This window comes from Panthera onca, chromosome B1 (assembly GCF_046562875.1).
Source record: "Panthera onca isolate mPanOnc1 chromosome B1, mPanOnc1 haplotype 2, whole genome shotgun sequence".
NCBI classification, from domain to species: Eukaryota; Metazoa; Chordata; class Mammalia; order Carnivora; family Felidae; genus Panthera; species Panthera onca.
In genome coordinates this window covers 68,159,946-68,180,536 of record NC_138342.1, presented here as the reverse complement: position 1 = coordinate 68,180,536, position 20,591 = coordinate 68,159,946, and the positions used below count along the sequence as shown (strand labels likewise).

The 20,591-nt window shown below is 35.0% G+C and overlaps 1 protein-coding gene across 8 annotated transcripts in view; it reads left to right on the top strand.

Annotated features, from left to right (window-relative positions):
• HELQ (helicase, POLQ like) overlaps positions 1-20,591 on the top strand; it is a 42,397-nt gene that overhangs the window by 15,269 nt on the left and 6,537 nt on the right. For 6 of the 8 annotated variants that reach the window (XM_060654680.3, XM_060654679.3, XM_060654681.3 and 3 more), the window contains 7 exons: positions 923-1,162; positions 5,278-5,419; positions 5,862-5,966; positions 12,330-12,552; positions 14,057-14,214; positions 15,431-15,529; positions 19,426-19,599. In XM_060654680.3, the coding sequence (XP_060510663.3) occupies positions 923-1,162; positions 5,278-5,419; positions 5,862-5,966; positions 12,330-12,552; positions 14,057-14,214; positions 15,431-15,529; positions 19,426-19,599 (1,141 nt within the window). The remainder of the gene's footprint in view (positions 1-922; positions 1,163-5,277; positions 5,420-5,861; positions 5,967-12,329; positions 12,553-14,056; positions 14,215-15,430; positions 15,530-19,425; positions 19,600-20,591) is intronic. The other 2 variants (XR_009616307.3, XR_009616309.3) reach the window with 1 other exon arrangement.

Below are 20,591 nucleotides of genomic sequence, written 5' to 3'. Positions count from 1 at the left end.
ATCTAGAGCTAAATGGGTTCTAAATGAGTATCTTTAAAACATGATTTCTTGAGGGGTGTCTGGATGGCTCAGTCCATTAAGCGTGTGACTTCAGCTCAGGTTATGATCTTACAGTTCGTGAGTTCGAGCCCTGCATCGGGCTCTGTGCTGACTGACCTCTGCCTCTCTCTCTCTCTGCTCCTCCCCAGCTTGCAACCTCCCTCTCTCAAACATAAATAAACATTGAAAAAAAAAAACTTTTTACATGTGATTTCTTGAGAGTCCTGTGATATCCACTTGTATCTTAATTATGTGCCTCCTTATCATAAATGTCACGGGAAACTGGTGTAATGAAATCCCCTGGGCAGTAGAATCTGGCTCTATGTCTGTTTAAAATAATAGGTACTCTTAGATGCAGAGACATTGTGGGATATTATTGAAGCTTCTAAAATGCTAGTGTTTAGACCATTGGTGTTTTACATAAGTACATATGATTTGATAACAAATATGTTTCCATCTTCACAGAAGCAAATGACTTAAAATTTCTTTAAAAAGCCAATAAAAATGTATGTTCTAATGAAAAAACTAATTGTAACATCTACAGCAAGTGTCTTAACCTGCCTTCATAGGCAATACAGGAATGAACTTCAGCAAGTCCATGAACTTATAAGCAAAGTGTTATGTTTGATGTTTATTTTATGTTTTTTTTCCTTAGTCTTAATCATATTTTCATAGGACTCTGTGATATACAAAAAGATTGAGAGTGGCTCATAATTGATGAACTCAGAATCAGAATTCTAAGAACATCTTATGTACTTCTATTAAGGAAAGCAATATCATTTTTAATAAAGAACTTTTACACGCATCTACTAAAGTTAAAGCAGTAGGCACTTTGTTCCCGTAAGATCAAGGGTTCATATTTCTAACAGATCGTTTTTCCTAGGGAGTATCTGAAACACAGGGAGGAAGAAAAACACGAGGTGATTAAAAACTTGAAGAATGTCAGCAGTGGCAACTTGTGTCCTGTTTTAAAGCGCACCATCCCTTTTGGGGTTGCTTATCACCACAGTGGTTTAACAAGTGATGAAAGGAAACTCTTGGAAGAGGCCTATTCCACGGGAGTTCTGTGCCTTTTTACCTGCACATCCACCCTCGCAGCAGGCGTTAATCTACCAGCTCGAAGGTAAGACACACGTAAACTATTGGCCAGGCTTGAAACTTTTTAATTCTTAGCTTGCCAGGAGTTCTGTTGTTTTGTTCTTTCTCGGTAGTGGGTGAGAATATATCAAATGTTTTTCCTCATTTGCTGAGTTAATTGTGTGGTTTATTTCCTTTATTTTGATGAAGAATAACTTTAGTAGATTTCCTGGTATTAGAATTCCTTTTTTTGGTGCTCTCCCTATCTGGTTTTGACATTAAGGTTTATTTTTTTAGTTGTAAACAATTGGCAAGCTTTCTACCATTTTTATGATCTGAAAGAGTGTATTTAACATAGGGATTTCGTTGAAAGCTTAGAGAACTCATCCATAAAGACTTCTGAGTCTAGTATCTTTTTAGAGTAAGTCTTTGATTATCTTTTCAGTTACTACCAAAACTATAGGCCTGTATAATTGATTTATGATCTTTATAATTTGTGACTTTAAACTTTGTGACATTTTTTCAAATACATGTATTTTCTGTTGGGTATGCAGTTTTGGACATCTCCATGAGACCACAGTTAATCTTGTTACCAGCTCCTCTGTTTTCTATTTGTGATTCTTTGATCGGTCAATTTCAGAGAGCTGTGTTAGTCTCCCACTGTTATTACAGAGTTGTCAATTTCTCCTTTTTGCATTGCTAGAAGTTTTTACTTTGTATTTCAAAACTTTTGAAGTATACAAAGATTTACTTCAAATATCTTATTGTTGAATCATACATTTTATCAATTAATAGGTCCTTGTTTTTCTCATTGAGTGATTTTACTTTGAACACTAGGACTACATTTTCTTTGCCGAGTTTATCTTTTTCCATTCTTTTATTTTCAACCTCTGTCACTGATTAAATTTTCCTTTTTTCAGATAATTGGAGAATTAAAAAGGAAATTATATATCCTATTTCTCTTATTCCAGTTGTTACTCTTAAAATTTTAAGTTATAATCAAACATGCTTTTCTGCCATTTTAGATTTAATCAATAACTTTGTCCTCTCCTGAACATAACAAGTCTTAGCATTTGTATATTCTCCTATACTGCCTCATGTATGTTGCAGCTTCCTAAAGTTTTAGTTTCAGATTTTTAATTTTCTTTCATCTTATAGTCCATCATTATTTAAACTATCCTATTAATTATACTTGTGTTTTGTTTACCACTACCTCATACTCACATATTCCTTCTGTGGTTTACTTTTAATTTTGCCATCATTGAGTAGTTATTTTTTTTTAAGTTTATTTATTTTGAGTGAGAGAGAGAGTTCAGGGGAGGGGCAGAGAGAGAGAGAGATAGAGAATCCCAAGCAGGCTCCACGCTGTCAGTGCTGGGCCCAAAGTGGGGCTCAATCTCACTACCATGATTTTATGACCTGAGCTGAAATCAAGAGCCTGATGCTTAACCTACTGAGCCACCTAGGTGCCCTGAGTAATATTTTTTTTAATGTTTATTTATTTTTGGGAGAGAGAGAGAGAAAGAGAGAGCACATCCACATGCACACACGTGAGTTAGGGAGGAGCAGAGAGATAGGGAAACACAGAATCCAAAGCAGGCTCCAAACTCTGAGCTGTCAGCACACTGCCTGATGCAGGGGCTCAAACTCATGAACCATGAGATTGTGACCTGAGCCGAAGTCGGATGCTTAACTGACTGAGTCACCCAGGCACCTCCTGAGTAATTTTTCTTTCTTTTTCTTTCTTTCTCTTTCTTTCTTTCTTTCTTTCTTTCTTTCTTTCTTTCTTTCTTGTCTTTTACTTTCATTCTTTTATTTTTCCTTACAGGCAGACTTCTCATCTTCTTCGTTTTTCAATTTTATTTTTTAAATTTACATCCAAATTAGTTAGCATATAGTGCAACAATGATTTCAGGAGTAGATTCCCTAATGCCCCTCACCCATGTAGCCCATCGCCTGTCCCACAACCCCTCCAGTAACCCTCTGTTTGTTCTCCATACTTAATAGTCTCTTATGTTTTGTCCCCCTCTATGTTTTTATATTATTTTTGCTTCCCTTCCCTTATGTTCATCTGTCCTGTGTCTTAAAGTCCTCATATGAGTGAAGTCATATGATATTTGTCTTTCTCTGACTGCTGAGCAATTATTTTTTAAATGCTAGATTGGGGGGTAGAAATTTTTGAGTCTTTTTATAGCTGAAGGTATTTTTATTTTAGCTTCACACTTGAACATCTTGCTAGGAAAAGAATTCTAGTTTCAATTTTTTCCCTTTGGGGACTTTGTAGTATTGTTCCATGTCTTTTAGGAGCCACTGTTGCCCATTTTTGTTTTTGCATAGGTTTGTTTTTTCCTCTCCAGAAACTTAGATTTTTCTCTGTTACCTTAAAATTTCATCATAGTGTATAATTATAATTGCAGCTATTACACTCCCTCCCCTGTGTCATAACAGCTTTACATGCATTGACTTAATAGAGCTTCATGACAACTCTGTGAAGAAGGTTATATTTTATTGTCCACATTTTATAGAACAGAAAGCTGAGACACTGAACAATTAAATAATGTACCCAACTTCATACCAACAAATGAGTTTCAAAAACCAAGGTTTGAAACCCTGGAAATTTAATTCTTAATCCCAACTATCCAAGTTTAGCTACTTTTTATTCATACGTCTTACACTTGGGAAAATGCTTTCAATCTAAAGTTTTATGCCTTTTATGCCTCTGGCACCTGGTGGCTCAGTCGTTAAGCATCTGACTTTGACTCAGGTCATGATCTCACAGTTGGTGAGTTCGAGTCCCACATCGGGTGAGCTCATGCCCTGCTTTGGGTGAGCATGCGTGCTGTATCAGGTGAGCAAGAGCCCCATTCAAATTAAAAAAAAAAAAAAAACAGAAACAGGAGCCCCGGGTGAGCCCCGCTTCTCTCTCTCTCTCTTTCTCTCTGCCCCTCATGGGATTCTCTCTCTCTCTGCCCCTGCCTCACTTGCACCCTCTCCCCCCTTCCCCCCCCAAAAAGTTTTATGCCTTCATCTTACTTTTTGTTTGGCTTTTTCTTTTTTCCCATTATCTCTGTTCTCTGTTTTTGTAACTTCCCTTGGACAGGGTTGAAGCCTGGTAGATTGGGCTTTCAAATCTCTCAAGTTTTCTTACACAGTTTTCAGTCTATATGAGCTATGTGATTTCTTCAACTTTACTTCTATGTGACAAGATCAGTTTTTTATTGTATCCCATTAACTGTGTTCATTCATTATTAAGTCCGTCTTTGAATTTTTTAATGAATTTAAAATTTTTTCTTAATTTCCAAGAACTATCTTCTCTTATTGCTCTTCATTTGTAATAGTCTGTTCTCATATTGTGAATATAATACCCTCTAGAATTTTCTGTGAATACTGATTAGAATTTTTAAAAATTCTTTCTGTTCCCTGTTTCTGCATATTCTTGTGTTTTGTTTTTTTTTTAATGTCCTTAGTTTTCTTCAAGTGTTTATAATCTTGGCTGTCCATAGAGATTTATAAATAAAAGAGTAGGTTGGTTAGTAGATAAATGACAGGTTTCCTCTCACTTTTGAGCAGGAAAACTAGCTACAGACTTTTATATACATGAGCAGGATTGAAAGTACCATGTTTGTACATCAAAAATGGTTGAAACTTGTAATTTTATATAGTTGACAGTAATATAAATATATACATACATACATACATACATACAAACATACATACATAAGCAGGCATATGTTCATAGTGCATGGTCAGATTTTTCATTTATGAAGTATAGAATCAAAAATCTTTGGAGACTGTTGTTCTAGTGACGATCATAAGCTTTGTAGCTAGGCCAACATGTTCAGACCATAGTTCTGGTAATTACTAGTTTTGTGGGTTGAGGTAATCCACTTAGCTTGTCTGTGTTTCAGTTAGCCCCTTTGTAAAAAAATAAGATAAAATAAAATAATAAAGAATATTATTACCAATAATTTTGTAAGAATTAACTGATAATGTACATAAAGAATCTAAGACATCACAGGTTCTTGGTAAATAGTAGTCACTTATTAGTTTGAGTTAACATGTCATTAAATTTAATACCAGATAAATAATACAGAATTTAAAAGATAGATGCTATTATCATAGATGGAGTATCACTTTTAATTAATATTATCAATTCCATAGAGTTATTTTAAGAGCTCCCTATGTTGCCAAGGAGTTTTTAAAGAGGAACCAATATAAACAGATGATTGGCCGAGCTGGCCGTGCTGGGATAGATTCTATTGGGGAGAGTATCCTTATACTGCAAGAAAAAGACAAGCAACAGGTAATAATCAATCCAGTTGGTGGTTAATCATTTTGTCTCATTTTGGTCTTTGGTTGTAGCTCTTTTATGATATATATCATCCTTTAAAATGTATTAATTTTATTAATATTTATAATATTAAATATTATATCAAATATTAATATATTATAAAATATTAAAATTTATTAATATTTATTTAAATAGTGTTTCTTTCTCCTCTATGATTAAGAACTAGAACAAGTAGTTTGAATACTTTTGTATTTCAGACAAGCAATAAAAAGTATTTTTCCTATTTATCTTTCTTCCATTTTCATGAAAACACCTGCTAAATTCTTATTTGTTTGTTTTTATGTCTTTAAATTCCCCCTACTTCTACCAGATCTATGCAAAATAGAAAATTTTATGTAGAACACTTTATTTTTTTATAATAACACAAAACATAATATTGCTTTAACTTTTGTAGGTATTGGAGTTAATAAGCAGACCACTGGAAAACTGTTATAGCCATCTTGTTCAAGAATTCACTAAGGGAATCCAAACTTTGTTTCTCTCTTTAATTGGTTTGAAGGTATTTTTCAATATTTTTAAATCTTATTACTGTTATGTGAGATAATAGAGATTTAAAAGTTATGAGAACTGTAAAGTAGAAAAAAATGCTAACCTCTAATCTAATGTGGAAAAGAACAGCCTGACATGCTAAATCTGAATCTAGATTTATATGTGCATTTTTAATGCTTTGAGTTGTATGAAATATGAAAAATCAACAAATCATAACTGGGCATCATTACAAGTGAGAGACTTTTTGGAGACTCTGGGGATTATAAGAAGCCGTAAAGACATGGGTCCTGATGTGGGGTAATCCATCATCTCTGCCTTTGTGAGGAATAAGGTTCACCTGTTGTCCTGTGATCATTCTAGGATATTATAAACATTTGTGAGATCAGTATAGCCTTTATCAGACAACAAATTTAAAAAGAAAAGGCACACTAGGAAAACACTCCTTTTCTTAGAGATTAGCTCTCTTTTAGGGTTACTCTTGAGTTAAAATTCTTTTTTAGGGTTATTTGTAAGTAAATTTTAACTTTGTGTCTAAGGGCACATGGCCATAAAGAGGCAAAGCCAGGGTTTGAATTCAGCTTTGTTCAACTACAAAACCAGTGGTCTTAACCTATCATGCAGTATATCTTTATTAGCCCAAACAGTTTGGGTGAACATACAAAAGATAATTAATAAAAAAAAAAAAACCATAAGTTTTGATTACCTTATAGATGAATAGTGGAATATTATAATATCCCTTAGCAGTTCAGAATAGTGAAAGGTTATAAGGAAGAAAAGAAATCAGTGCTAGGTAGTGAAGGAGATAGAAGTTGTCAGGGCACCTAGGTGGCTCAGTTGGCTAAGCATCCAACTCTTAATTTTAGATCAGCTCATGATCTCACAGTCCTGAGATTGAGCCCCACAAGCCCCACAAACCCCACATCAAGCTCCACATTGACCATGGAGCCTGCTTAAGACTTTCTCCCTCTCTCCTCTCCCTCTCTCTGCTCCTCCCCTGCTCGCATGCTCTCTCTCTCTCAAAAAAAAAGAAGAAGTTGTAGAAGTTGTAGACAAGCAGAGGGAAAGAATAAGCCATTCCAGGTACTTGACATAGAATGAATGATGAGAAAGCTAAAGATGATGTGGGGTATCAGTCAACAGACTAGATTCTGTAGCTCTAGAGAAGGCCTACAGATCCTGAAGAGGTGAAGGTTGGGTGGGAAAAGTTGGGCCAGATTGTGTGCTATAAATTGGGGAGGATATGAGAGCATGCTTAAATAGTAGCCTAAAGAGTTGTGACACTGTCACATATCAGTGGAGCATTAGTAAAGTGTGGTGGTTGAGAGCAAGAACTCTGATATCACACATACCTGTGTCCCAGTCCCAACTCTGTCTCTTATTACCCTGGGTAAGGTATCAGCTCTCTCGTAAACCTCGCTCAGTTGCCTTATCTGTAAAATGGGGATAATAGCATGCAGAAGTATTGCAAGACTTGTTTAAAAGTAATTGTAGTAATCCATGTATAATGTAATAAATCCTTACAATAGGGAGGTTGCTAAGGAATTAATAAAGGAGGAAGAGATCATAAAGATCATCAAGTCTTATTCCATTTATATATTAGATAAGGTAACAGACTCAGAAAACTGGTGAGTAGTCTAAGATCATTCAGTGAATTATGGTTTAGATGGGACTATAATTTAGTTTCCTGCCATGCTGGCCTGTACTCTTTCCAGTGTACCATTGTGTGTGTGTGTGTGTGTGTGTGTGTGTGTGTGTGAAATATTTCTCAAGTGCATGGGAAATATTTCACCAATGTAGACCATATTCTGAGATCATAGACAAGTCTCAATACATTTAAAAGGATTGAAATCCAATATAGTATTGTGTCTAATGAAAGCAATTATAGTATACCAGCAATAATAGAAGGATAACAGGGAATTTCCTAAATATTTGGAGATTAAATAGCACACTTGACCAGTGGTCAAAGTAGAAATTCCAAGGGAAATTAGAAAATATTTACGATGGAATGAAAATGGAAACAGATATACCAAAATTAGTGGCATGAAGCCAAAGAAGTGCTGAAAAGGACATTTATAACTTTAGATGCTTATTAGAATATAAGAAAAATCTAAATTCAGGTTCTAAGTTTTACTTTAGGAACGTGGGGGGAAAAAAGCCCAAGTAGAAAGAAGGAAATAATTAGTAAAAGCAAAAATGAAATAAAAAATAGACAAACTAGAGAATAAAAATAATGAAAACACAAGCTAGCTCTCTGAAACGATCAGTAAGATTATTGACTGATTTGATAACAGAGGGAAAAGAGAGAACACATAAATTACCAATATCAGTAATGAAAGGAGGGTCATCACTAAAGATCCTAGAGATATTAAAAGAATAGTAATGAATAATCCTGAAATAATTGTATCCTTGAATGCTGAAAAATGAGTTCAATTATTTATTTATTTTTTATTTATTTTTTTTTATTTATTTATTTTTTTTTTTTTCAACGTTTATTTATTTTTGGGACAGAGAGAGACAGAGCATGAACGGGGGAGGGGCAGAGAGAGAGGGAGACACAGAATCTGAAACAGGCTCCAGGCTCTGAGCCATCAGCCCAGAGCCTGATGCGGGGCTCGAACTCACGGACCGTGAGATCGTGACCTGGCTGAAGTCGGACGCTTAACCGACTGCACCACCCAGGCGCCCCTGAGTTCAATTATTTAAATGAAATGGGAAAATTCTTGGAAGACACAATTTTTGAAATTGACTGAAGTAGCAGCAGAAAGTCTAAATAGTCCTATATCTATTAAAGAAATTGAATTTACAACTTAAAACTTACCACAAAGAAAATTCCAGGCTCAACTGACTTCACTGGTAAACTCTATCAAACATTTAAGGAAGAAATAATACCAATCATACATATATTCTTCCAGAAAGTAGAGGAAGAGGGAACACTGCTCATCTCATCTTTTGAGATCAGCATTACCCTGATACCAAAACCAGACAAAGATATTACAAGAAGAGAAAACTACATATCTATAGTAAAAATAGATAATAAAAATCCTTATCAAAGTATTAGTAATACAGCAACACAATCAGAGTTTATTCCAGTATTGCAAAGTTGTTTAACATTCAAAATTCAATGTTATTACTTTTTTGACAGAATTCAACACCCACTCATGATAAAAACTCAGCAAATTAGAAGAGAACATCATCAACTCAATAAAGGGTGTTTATTTAAAAACAAAACAAAACAACAACAACAAAAAAAAACCACTGCTGGTAACGTCACACTTAATGGTGAAAGACTACATATTTTTCCCTCTAAGATCAGAAAAGAAAAAAAAAAAGGTCTACTTTCACACTGCTTTTCAGGATATATCAGAAATCATAGCCAGTACAAGACAGGAAGAAACACAAGGGTACATAGATTAGAAAGCAAGAAGTAAAACTGTCTTATTTGCTGATAGTAGGTTCAAGAAAAACCCAAAGGAATGTACAAAAAAAGCTAGAGTGTAGTCAGCAGTGTCATAGGATACAAAGTCAGTGTACAAAACTCAATCGTATCTGTATACTCACTACAAATAATTGGAAAAACAACTCCATTTACAACAGCATCCAAAACATGCAACACTTAGGGATAAATTTAACTACTGTGTGTGAGACCTATATATTCAAAACTGTAAAACTGCTGAGAGAAATTAAACAAGACCTAAATAAATAGAGAGAGGTACCATATTCAAGAATTGGAATTTTCAGTTTTGATCAGATGTTACATCCCAAAGTCTATAAATTTAGTGCAATCCCAGTCAAAATCTCAACAAGCTTGTTTGTGGAAATTGAAGGCTGATAGAATTTATTTGGGAATGCAAGGAGTGGAATAGCCAAAATTTAATTTTGTGAAAAAACAAGTGTTCATACTACTTCAAGATTTACTATAAAGCTTCAGTAATCAAGACAGTGTGATATTGGTGCAAGGATCATATAGAACAATAGACTAGTAAGTCCAGAATTAGGCCCACACATATATGATCAAATTTTTTTTTAAGTAATCTCTATACCCAACTGGGACTTGAACTCAGGACCTCAAGATCAAGAGTCGATGCTCTACCAACGGAGCCAGCCAGGCATTCCTCATATATGATCAGTTTTTAACAAAAGGTGCCAAGATATTTAAATGGACAAAGGATAGTTTTTTTTTCAACAAATGGTGCTGTACTGACAAGATATCTGCATAGAACAACAACAACAAAATAACCTTTACTCTTACCTCACTCTAATTTTGTCCAAAATAATGAACTCAAAGTGGATCATAGACCTAAATAAAAGCTAAAATATAACTCCTAGAAGAACATATAGGAGTAAATTGTTTGTTTGTTACCTTGGGTTAAGATTTCTTACGAGGAAACAAAAAACATAAACCATGAAGAGAAAAAAATGAATGAAATAGACTTCATCATAATTTTTTAAATTATCTTCAAAAGACACTGCTAAAAAATGAAAAGCATGGAGGAAATATTCATAATACATACCCTGACAAATACGTATATGAGTTAGGACTCAGCAAAAAGCAGTGAAATTGGGAGGGAGTTGGGACTTCACTTAAGACAAGCACACTCAGGTAACAGGGAGACTGGGAGACCTGACTTGGCCACAAGGGTGTGGTTTTATGGGCCTGGCAATGCAAGATCTACCGGGAACAACAGTTGCGTTTAAATTCTGTTTTAACAGCTGGAGTACAGCAGCAAGAAGTCCAGGCAGCAGTTGGTTCAGGAGACTAGCAGGTAGGCAGCTGTTGTTCCACGCCTGCCCATAAGAGGCAGAACTCAAGAAACTGGACCCAGTCGTGAGAGGGACAGGTCATCAGGGGTCCTCTTACACCTTGGGGAAGGGGTTCACAACAGGGCTCCAGTTGTGAAAGAAGGCAGAGAACAGGAAAACCTTTAGAGTTGGAATTGAAGCAGAAATCAAGTCCTCTGGACAGGAACAACCAGGTAGAAGAGGGGTGAGAGGCAAGAAGGGCAAGGTCTGTGACTTGGGCAGCAGGTACAGGAAGGTACAGATGAGCAGCTCTGGAGAGACTAGATCCATGCTTTAGTGGAAGAGAAGGAAACTCCAGGAATTAATGAGACGACATAACAGTGGTTGGGCCATCGCATTCAGGGAGCCTCTAGGTATCATTTATTTATCACAGCCATATTTCAGACACCCTGTATGTTTTATCTCTGATTCCTGCATACCTTTGAATTAAGTAATAATCTGCAAACTGAGTATCAGTTTTGAATATCTTAAAACTGCAGTTTTGGCTTAATTGAATACTATATTAAGAATGAATTTTATTAAGGGGTGGTTGGGTGCCTCAGTCGGTTGGGCGTCAGACTCTTCATTTTGGCTCAGGTCATGATCTCATGGTCTGTGGGTTCAAGCCCCCCATTGGGCTCTGCACTGACAGTACAGAGCCTGCTTGGGATTATCTTTCTCCCTCTCTTTCTGCCCCCTCCCAAATAAATAAATGTTTAAAAAAAAAAAGAATGAGTTTTATTAAAAGGAAGAAAAGCAATAGGAAATGTCTGTGCCTCATATTTTTTTGTTAACCCTCATATTGGTTTACTATGAAATAACTAAAGTTTTCCAATTGAAACTATCACCAGAATTGTGAGAAAAATATGCTTATTGATTGACTATATTTTAGTATAATATGCTGATTTCATTGAAATTGGCTAATATAATATTATTCTAATTTAGCATCAACTCTACATCTGAATACCAAATGGAGGGTTAAGTATTACTTATAATTGCCATTATAGATTTTAAATAGTGACTACAAGGGGGAGGAGAGACAGGCAGCAAAAGAGCAGGGGTAAGAGAGACAAAAAGAGAAAACTGTTTATTTTTAGGTGATATGTTGGAAGTATTGCCTGATCCTGTTTCAGAGGAGACTTTCAGTTGTGTTTTACGTGTGTGTGTGTGTGTGTGTGTGTGTGTGTGTGTGTGTGTGTTTTAATACAATTTTTATTGCTAAAGAATGCTTTCACAGGTGGCTTGAAAGGAAGAGGTGAAGGGATTTCTGAAGGAGGTTGAGTGGGAATTTGGGATAATTGGCTGGAGAGTAAACAGAGAGCACAGCTTTGGAGATTACTGTGAAAAATTATTCAAAAATCTGAGCAGTTTTTTAATGAAAACTGTAGATTTTCATAAAAAGTATGAATATGATACTTCTTTAACTTGTTTCATGTTAATTTAAAAATCCCACTATAAAATTATCTTTATATATGTAAGTATGTTGACTTTATATAATTTATTTCAATAATTTTGAGGTATGGAGATTAACATGCATTCAAAATGATGCCTTGAATTAAGGACAATGTCCCAATGATGTCCTGAATTGTTTCAGATTGCAACAAATCTTGATGACATCTATCACTTTATGAATAGTACATTTTTTGGTGTTCAGCAAAAAATTTTGTTGAAAGAAAAAAGCCTGTGGGAAATAACTGTGGAATCACTTAGATACCTGACAGAAAAAGGACTCCTACAAAAAGACACTACGGATAAGTCTGAAGAAGAGTTCCAACATAGTTTTCATATTACAAAACTGGGACGAGCTTCTTTTAAGGGTAAGAGTTTCCCTAACTTTCTGACGAAATGTGCTGGGAAAAAAAATAGAAATTACATCATTCTGTTTCTTTAAATTGGAATTGTAAGTTCATATTAATAACATTAAGTTTATAAACTGTCAAACTACTTTAGCTTTTAAAAGTTGAAAAATATGGGAGCCTGTCTGGCTCAGTTGGTAGAACATGCGACTCTTGATCTTGGGGTCATGAGTTCTTGCAGGTAGAGCTGACTTTTAAAAAAAGTTTTTTTAGTAAATAAAAAGTTGAATTACAAGTAATTTAGGGTACTGCAGAAGTATTTGAGGGAAAAGATGGTCATCCCCCTTTCATACCCCTCTCCCCTAGCAATCATACAAATCTGAATATCCTACCAAGAATAGCAATTTGGTGTATGTCTTTTCAGACATTTTCTGTACATTTCATTTCAAAACATAATATATACATATATACAAATTTAAGATTTTCTTAAGCTTTTGCTTTTAAATAAACAATCATTTGTATTCCAGAATTTGCTTTTTTTGCTTAATATAATATCTTGGAAATTATTCCATGGTATGACAGTGAATAGTTTTTTCTTAATGGCTACATCATAATTTACTTAATGAAAAATAATACATTTCTATTGTTTAAAAAAATCCTTAGAACTTAGAATTATGTAAAGGAATATCCCATTCTCCTGACCCATTTCCACTCTCCCAGGGGCAACCACTGTTAATAATTTGATGTGTATCCTTCCATGTATTATCTTATATATAGATTAATATGTGTATGTGTATATATGTGTGTGTGTGTGTGTGTACATGTGTATAGATTATTTTATGCATCTGTTTATGCATATAATTTACATATTATTTTATATTTTATTTTTAAGAATGAAATCATAGCTGGAAGCATTTTTTGGCAATTGCTTTTCTCACTTAAAATATTAGGAGAATCTTAACATGTCAGTCCCTTTAAATATACCTCATTTTTCTTTTTCTACTGTAATCATTCATACTGTGAATTCTGTAATTTAATTAGCCATTCTCCTGTTGACGGACATTTGCACTGTTTTTTATTTTTCTCAATTATAAACAAAGCTGCAGTGTGCATTTCCATGTATGTATTTTTGGTATGTGTGGAAATGTTTCTCTGGGTTAGATTTCCAAAAACAGAGTAGTTGGTATGTACTTGTTAAATGTTGGTATATACAATCAAAATGACCTCCAAATGTGCTGAATTAGTTAAGAAGCGGTTTTGGTGGGGCAGATGGGTGAAACAGGTGAAGGGGATTAAGAGTACACTCATCATGATGAACACCGAGTAATATATAGAATTGTTGAATCACTACATTGTACCCCTGAAACTAATATAACACAGTTACTATATTGGACTCAAAAAACATTTTTTAAAGAGATTTTAAAGACTTTTTGCTACATTTAGGTAATTTCTAAATAAGACCTTTTTAAAATTTACCTTTTTCCTCTTTGGCAATGAGATATAAATGTGTGTATCTTTCTTTTAGGAACTATAGATTTGGCTTATTGTGACGTTCTCTACAGAGACTTGAAGAAAGGTCTCGAAGGACTTGTACTGGAAAGCCTTCTTCACCTAATTTACCTAACAACTCCCTATGATATGGCTTCTCAGTGTGACCCAGACTGGATGATATACTTCAGGCAGGTGAGAATACAAGGTTCTTCAATATAGACTATTTTATTTATTAATGACGATGTAATTTTTGTTAAGTGATTATTCACTTTTTTTTCTCTGCTAAAATATATATGAAATTGGGCCTTTCATGTTTCAGTTTTTAAAATAGTAATATGGCCATAGCATTTTTGGTTTATTTAACTTAAATAGTACTTTTCTGTTAAATATGAACATGTTCATTATAGAAAAAATAAAGAAACGTCCAAAAAAGAAAAGAAGATCATCCCTGGTCCCATTCCCCAAAGATAGTTATCGTTATGATTTGGTGACCACTCCATTTTATAATGCCTAGAATGTGAAGAAAATTGTGAAAGTTGTTTTCTGAGAGTTTAATTATATGACAGCTCTATCAGAGCCAAGCATGATGGGTCCAGTGATGTTAACACCTGAGAAGGAATGTCAGTTTTATCACCAATAGCAAGGTGGAACTGATCCTGCTTGTCACAAAACCAGGTGGTCGAGTATGGTTTGTTACGATTCTACTATAACAGGGCAGAGACATGAACATGTATGAGGCAGAGGCAGTATGTGGCTTTTAATTGCAGGAAATTAACTTTCTTTTTAATGTCATATTTTTAAATTGTAACTAAGTTGTGGTTTTTGTTTGTTTGTTTGTTTGTTTGTTTTTGATGTTTACTTATTTTGAGAGAGTGAGGGCACACGCTCATGAGCAGGGGAGGGGCAGAGAGACAGGGAGAAAGAGACTCACAAGCAGGCCTCTCGCTGTCAGCACAGAGCCGGACATGGGGCTTAATCTCCCAAACCATGAGATCCTGACCTGAGCCAAAATCAAGAGTCTGGCACTTAAGCCACTGAACCACCCATGCATCCTGTAACTAAGTTTTTTTAAGTGGTACTATACAATGCATTTACTTTCAAAAGCTTAACTCTCTTCTCTCTCTCCCCCAAACATCTCAGTATTAAACATAACCACATAGTCCATGGAAACCGTAGTCCATGGTCATAGTGCTTGTGACTCTGTCTTCAAATGTTCTACTAATATATGTTATATTTTAATAACGTTTTTTGAGCTTGAAATATGTGTTAATAAAATTTGTGTCGTTTCTTCCTATCCTTTAAAACCATGACAATGTAATATCACAGGAAGTACTGGATTTGGTTCAAATGGTGGATTTTTAAAAGTTACAGTTTGATTTTTCTCTATGTTTACTCTTTTTTAATGTAGTTTAGCCAGCTCAGTCCAGCAGAACAAAATGTAGCTGTTCTTCTTGGAGTCTCTGAAAACTTTATTGGGAAGAAAGCATCAGGTCAAGCTATAAGGAAGGTACCATAGTTTTTTTTTCTCTTCCTAAATAAGTTGATTTAACAAAATTAATGCTGTTATATCATCTCTTTTGTTGATTTGATCTTTTTGTTTCATGTTTTTTTTCTTTAAGTTAATATAATTCCCAGTTTATTTTTTAAAACATTCTCAGGACCAGAAATTTGGGCATTTTTTAAAAATAGTATTTATTTTTGGATGATGTGATGTTCTTTTTTTGTGGGTGTACCTTTGTATTTCTGAAACACTGTCATGCACATATAAGCTTCTTGTCATAGGAGAAAGTAAGCCTTATTTTTCTTAAGCTACTGATGCCTTACATTATAAAAATTGTAAAATACTTATAAAATGTTTTTATCATAGTATATAATCCTGAAATAAGTTCAGTTCAAGGGAGAAAAAGGTATTTTCTAGAAGCTTTTTTTTTTTTTTAAATAATCTCTACGCCCAGCATGGGGCTCAAACTCACAACCCCGAGATCAAGAATCAAACACTCTACTGACTGAGCCAGCCACGTGCCCCTCTAGAAACTTTTTTTTTTTTTATACACCCCTAGAAACTTTTTATTAGGCCTTCTGCTTGGTGTCAGGGCTTCTAAGACAGGATGGGTTTGAGGTTTTTGTTATTGTTGTTTGTTGTCCTTGAAGAACTCCCAGTCTAGTACTTGAAGTATATTCTGTAGAAGGTTGAAGTGGATAAGTTAATACTTTTTGTGCAATATCTTATATTTTGGGGTTTTGAAGTTTAGTCAACACATATGAAGCAAGTGTCTAATACACTAACTTTAAGAGGAATGGAAATGATTCTCTGGCAAATATACCTTCAAATTCCTTAAGTTAATATCATTTTCCACCGTATAATATACTTTTTTTCATTTTTCATTTTTTCTGGTAATCCAATCTTTATTGAAATCTAATTATCTTACCTACCATTTCCCCCTATATCTTTGAATTTACATAAATATTACTAATTATATTTTGCAAAGTGAAAGTGGTGTTCACTCACATTTGAATTAACTGATGCCCTGTCTCAGGTACTGCTATATCATAAAATTATAAATATATGTTTCAGGGGATGGAGAACTATTTATCATGCTACTGGAAGCCAAAAGAAAGCTGGAGTAGCCATACTTATATCAGACAAACTAGACTTTAAATTAAAGGCTGTAACAAGAGATGAAGAAGGGCATTATATAATAATTACAGGGTCTATCCACCAGGAAGAGCTAACAATTATAAATGTCTATGCGCCGAATACCGGAGCCCCCAAATATATAAAACAATTACTCATAAACATAAGCAACCTTATTGATAAGAATGTGGTAATTGCAGGGGACTTTAACACTCCACTTACAGAAATGGATAGATCATCTAGACACATGGTCAATAAAGAAACAAGGGCCCTGAATGACACATTGGATCAGATGGACGTGACAGATATATTTAGAACTCTGCATCCCAAAGCAACAGAATATACTTTCTTCTCGAGTGCACATGGAACATTCTCCAAGATAGATCATATACTGGGTCACAAAACAGCCCTTCATAAGTATATAAGAATTAAAATCATACCATGCATACTTTCAGACCACAATGCTATGAAGCTTGAAATCAACCACAGGAAAAAGTCTGGAAAACCTCCAAAAGCATGGAGGTTAAAGAACACCCTACCAAAGAATGAGTGGGTCAACCAGGCAATTAGAGAAGAAATTAAAAAATATATGGAAACAAACGAAAATGAAAATACAACAATCCAAACACTTTGGGATGCAGCGAAGGCAGTCCTGAGAGGAAAATACATCGCAATCCAGGCCTATTCAAGAAACAAGAAAAATCCCAAATAAATATATGTTTCAGTGTTCATGTTATCCCAGTATTTTGATTGGGTCTTTTACCTCAGAAATAGCTACATTGTTTTAAATGTTTAAAATGTTAAATAAAAATATTTCTTAAAACAAACCTTTTATATCCAACTTTAAAATATAAAATGAAAACAAAATCATATTAATTTAGAACTCATTACCAAATAATAAACATTTACAAAATCCTATTAGAATAATACATCTTTTAAAACTTAAATCAGAATTTATTTTTGTTGCATTTTAATGAAACATAGTCAATAAATGTTCAGTTGATTTAAATTCTAGAGAACATATTTACTTAAAATCGACTTTATTTCTCCACATTGAAAATGACATCTCCACTTTTCTTTACACATTTCTTGTAAAAGATCTTGAAATTGGCATAAAACATCTTATCTTACCATGTAATATAATTATATCACTTTTCTTGGCTTAGAAAATCCATTCTAAGCAAAATCTACTTTGACTCAAATTATAGTTAATAATGAAGGTGCACTAAAATTGGAAATTAAAAAGCAATCTCTCCCTACTGGCAATTCAGCTATCATGATTTTTCAGCTTAATGCTTTTTAAAAGGTGATCCAGTATCAACATGCAGAATCTGTAATTCATGCAGCCTTCGATATGCCACCCTAAATTCTCATCCCAAACATTCTTTTATTATCATAGAGGATATCATTTTATATTTTATACTGACTTTTTCTCTCTCAAGTTCATCCTTTCTTTACTCTGATTTTAAGCATGAGCTACTCAGTTTCTAAGGTAGCTTGATATTGACTATGAAATACTTTACACATGAACTGGTCCCTAGACACCATAGGCAAAAGCAGGTACACAAATTGTCAACTATAGGAGGCGTTTTTCTCTGCCAGTGTTTTAACTTTGGAAACATTAATTATCATAACCATGTGGAAATCATAGAATCCAACATTTACTCTTAGTTTACAATGTGGGCAACTTATTAACATACCTTTTTTTTTTTTTTTTTTAACGTTTATTTATTTTTGAGACAGAGAGAGACAGAGCATGAACAGGGGAGGGGCAGAGAGAGAGGAAGACACAGAATTGGAAGCAGGCTCCAGGCTCTGAGCCGTCAGCCCAGAGCCCGACACGGGGCTCGAACTCACGGACCGTGAGATCGTGACCTGAGCCGAAGTCGGACGCTCAACCGACCGAGCCACCCAGGCGCCCCTAACATACCTTTCTAAATAAATGCATTTGTCTAATCACATTCACACTTACATACAACCTACAAATAGCACAGTAAATGTAAAAGCCTTCCCAACTCCTTCCCTTCCTGTACTTTTTTTCCTAGGGCTACTGTAACAATTAGCACAAACTCAGTGTGTTAAAACAAGAGAAATTTATTCTCTCACAGTTCAGGAAGCCAGACATCTGAAATCAAGATGGCTCCTTCTGGAGGCACTGAGGAAGAAAACATCTTTCCTGTCTCCTAGCTTTTGGTGGTTGCTGGCAATCTGTGGCATCCCTTGGCTTGTAAACGCATCCCCCCACCCAGTGTCTCCGTTGGACAGTGCCATCTTCACATTGCCTTCTTGTCTGTGTCACTCTGTGTCCACTCCTCTTTATAAAGACACCAGTCATTGAATACAAAGCCCCAAAGGTAGTCTACTGTAAATCCAGGATGATTTCATCTCAAGATCTTTAACTAATTACATCTGCAAACATCCTATTTCCGAACAACATCACATTCACAGGTACCACAGGTCAGGACTTAAACATATCTTTGGGGGGGGGGGGGCAGGGAACAAACACAATCCAGCCCACTCCAGCTTCCCTGTAGAAGGAAGTTTAAATTGGAAATAATTTGGCACATTTCTTTTTTTTATACATGGAAAAATGGTAATTTGAATTACTATAAAGTACATATGTTAGAACTTAGTTTTATTTCTGTGGAATCATTCTATTCTTACTTTCCTGTAGTGTAACTTCATTCCCATTACCTTTGTCCAATTTCAATATAATGTACATTTTTAGCAGGTCCAGTACATAAATGTATTTGATTGTGTCTTTCTAGAAGGTGGACAAGGACATTGTCAACAGACTATACCTGTCTTTTGTTCTTTATGCCCTGCTCAAAGAGACCAACATTTGGAGTGTGTCTGAAAAATTTAACATGCCTCGAGGATATATACAGAGTCTTCTTACTGGAGCTGCCACGTTCTCCTCTTGTGTGCTACATTTCTGTGAGGTAATTCCATTAAACAGATGACACATGCTTTGTGCATCTTTTTGTTTTAACTGCTACTAAACTCATAAACCATTTAGTCATTGTTTTCTCATTGTTGACCTATACTTGTTTTTATCTGCTTAAAAAGTACTATATATACTAGCTTATAGTAAAGATACAAAAATGACATAATCAACTAAAATATATAGTGAACAAGTAGAAAGCACCTAGTTATCCCTACTCTTAGAACCGCTGTTAATAGTTACAAGTATTTGGGGGCGCTTGGGTGGCTCATTGGGTTGAGCATCTGACTCTTGGTTTCAGCTCAGGTCATGATCTTACAGTTTGTGGGTTCGAGCCCCATGTAGGGCTCTGCTCTAACAACGCAGAGCCTGCCTGGGATTTTCTCTCTCTTCCTCTCTCTCTGCCCCTCCCCCAATTGCTCTCTGTCCCTCTGTCTCTCAAAATAAATAAATAAACTTAAAAAAAGTTAAAGGGGTGCTCGGTGGCTCAGTTGGTTAAGCGTCTGCTTTGGCTCAGGTCATGATCTCACAGTCTGTGAGTTTGAGCCCTGCCTCACACTGTGCTCACAACTTACAGCCTGGAGCCTGCTTTGGATTCTGTGGCTCCCTCTATCTCTGCCCCTCCCCCACTCACACTCACTCTCTGTCTCTGTCTCTCTCTCTCTCTCTCAAAAAATAAAAATAAACATTAAAAAAAATTTTTTTAATAGTTACAAGTATTTGAAATCAACTTTTAAAACAACAGTTCTCCATTGATGTAGAATCTGTGGGAGAATCCTTCTCATGAGTGATAACCATGTAAAGTATTTCATTAGTGTGTTACCAACATCCGGCAGCTACTTTGTGACTCTATGGGACCATGCTCTCTTGATTTCCATAGTATTTTGTCATTTTTGATTCCAGCATTTGGCAGCTGCTTTAGGTTTCTATGTCAAGTGTTTAGTTTATAAGATAATTCAAGAAGAAAGCTATTTTGGCCATATGCATTTG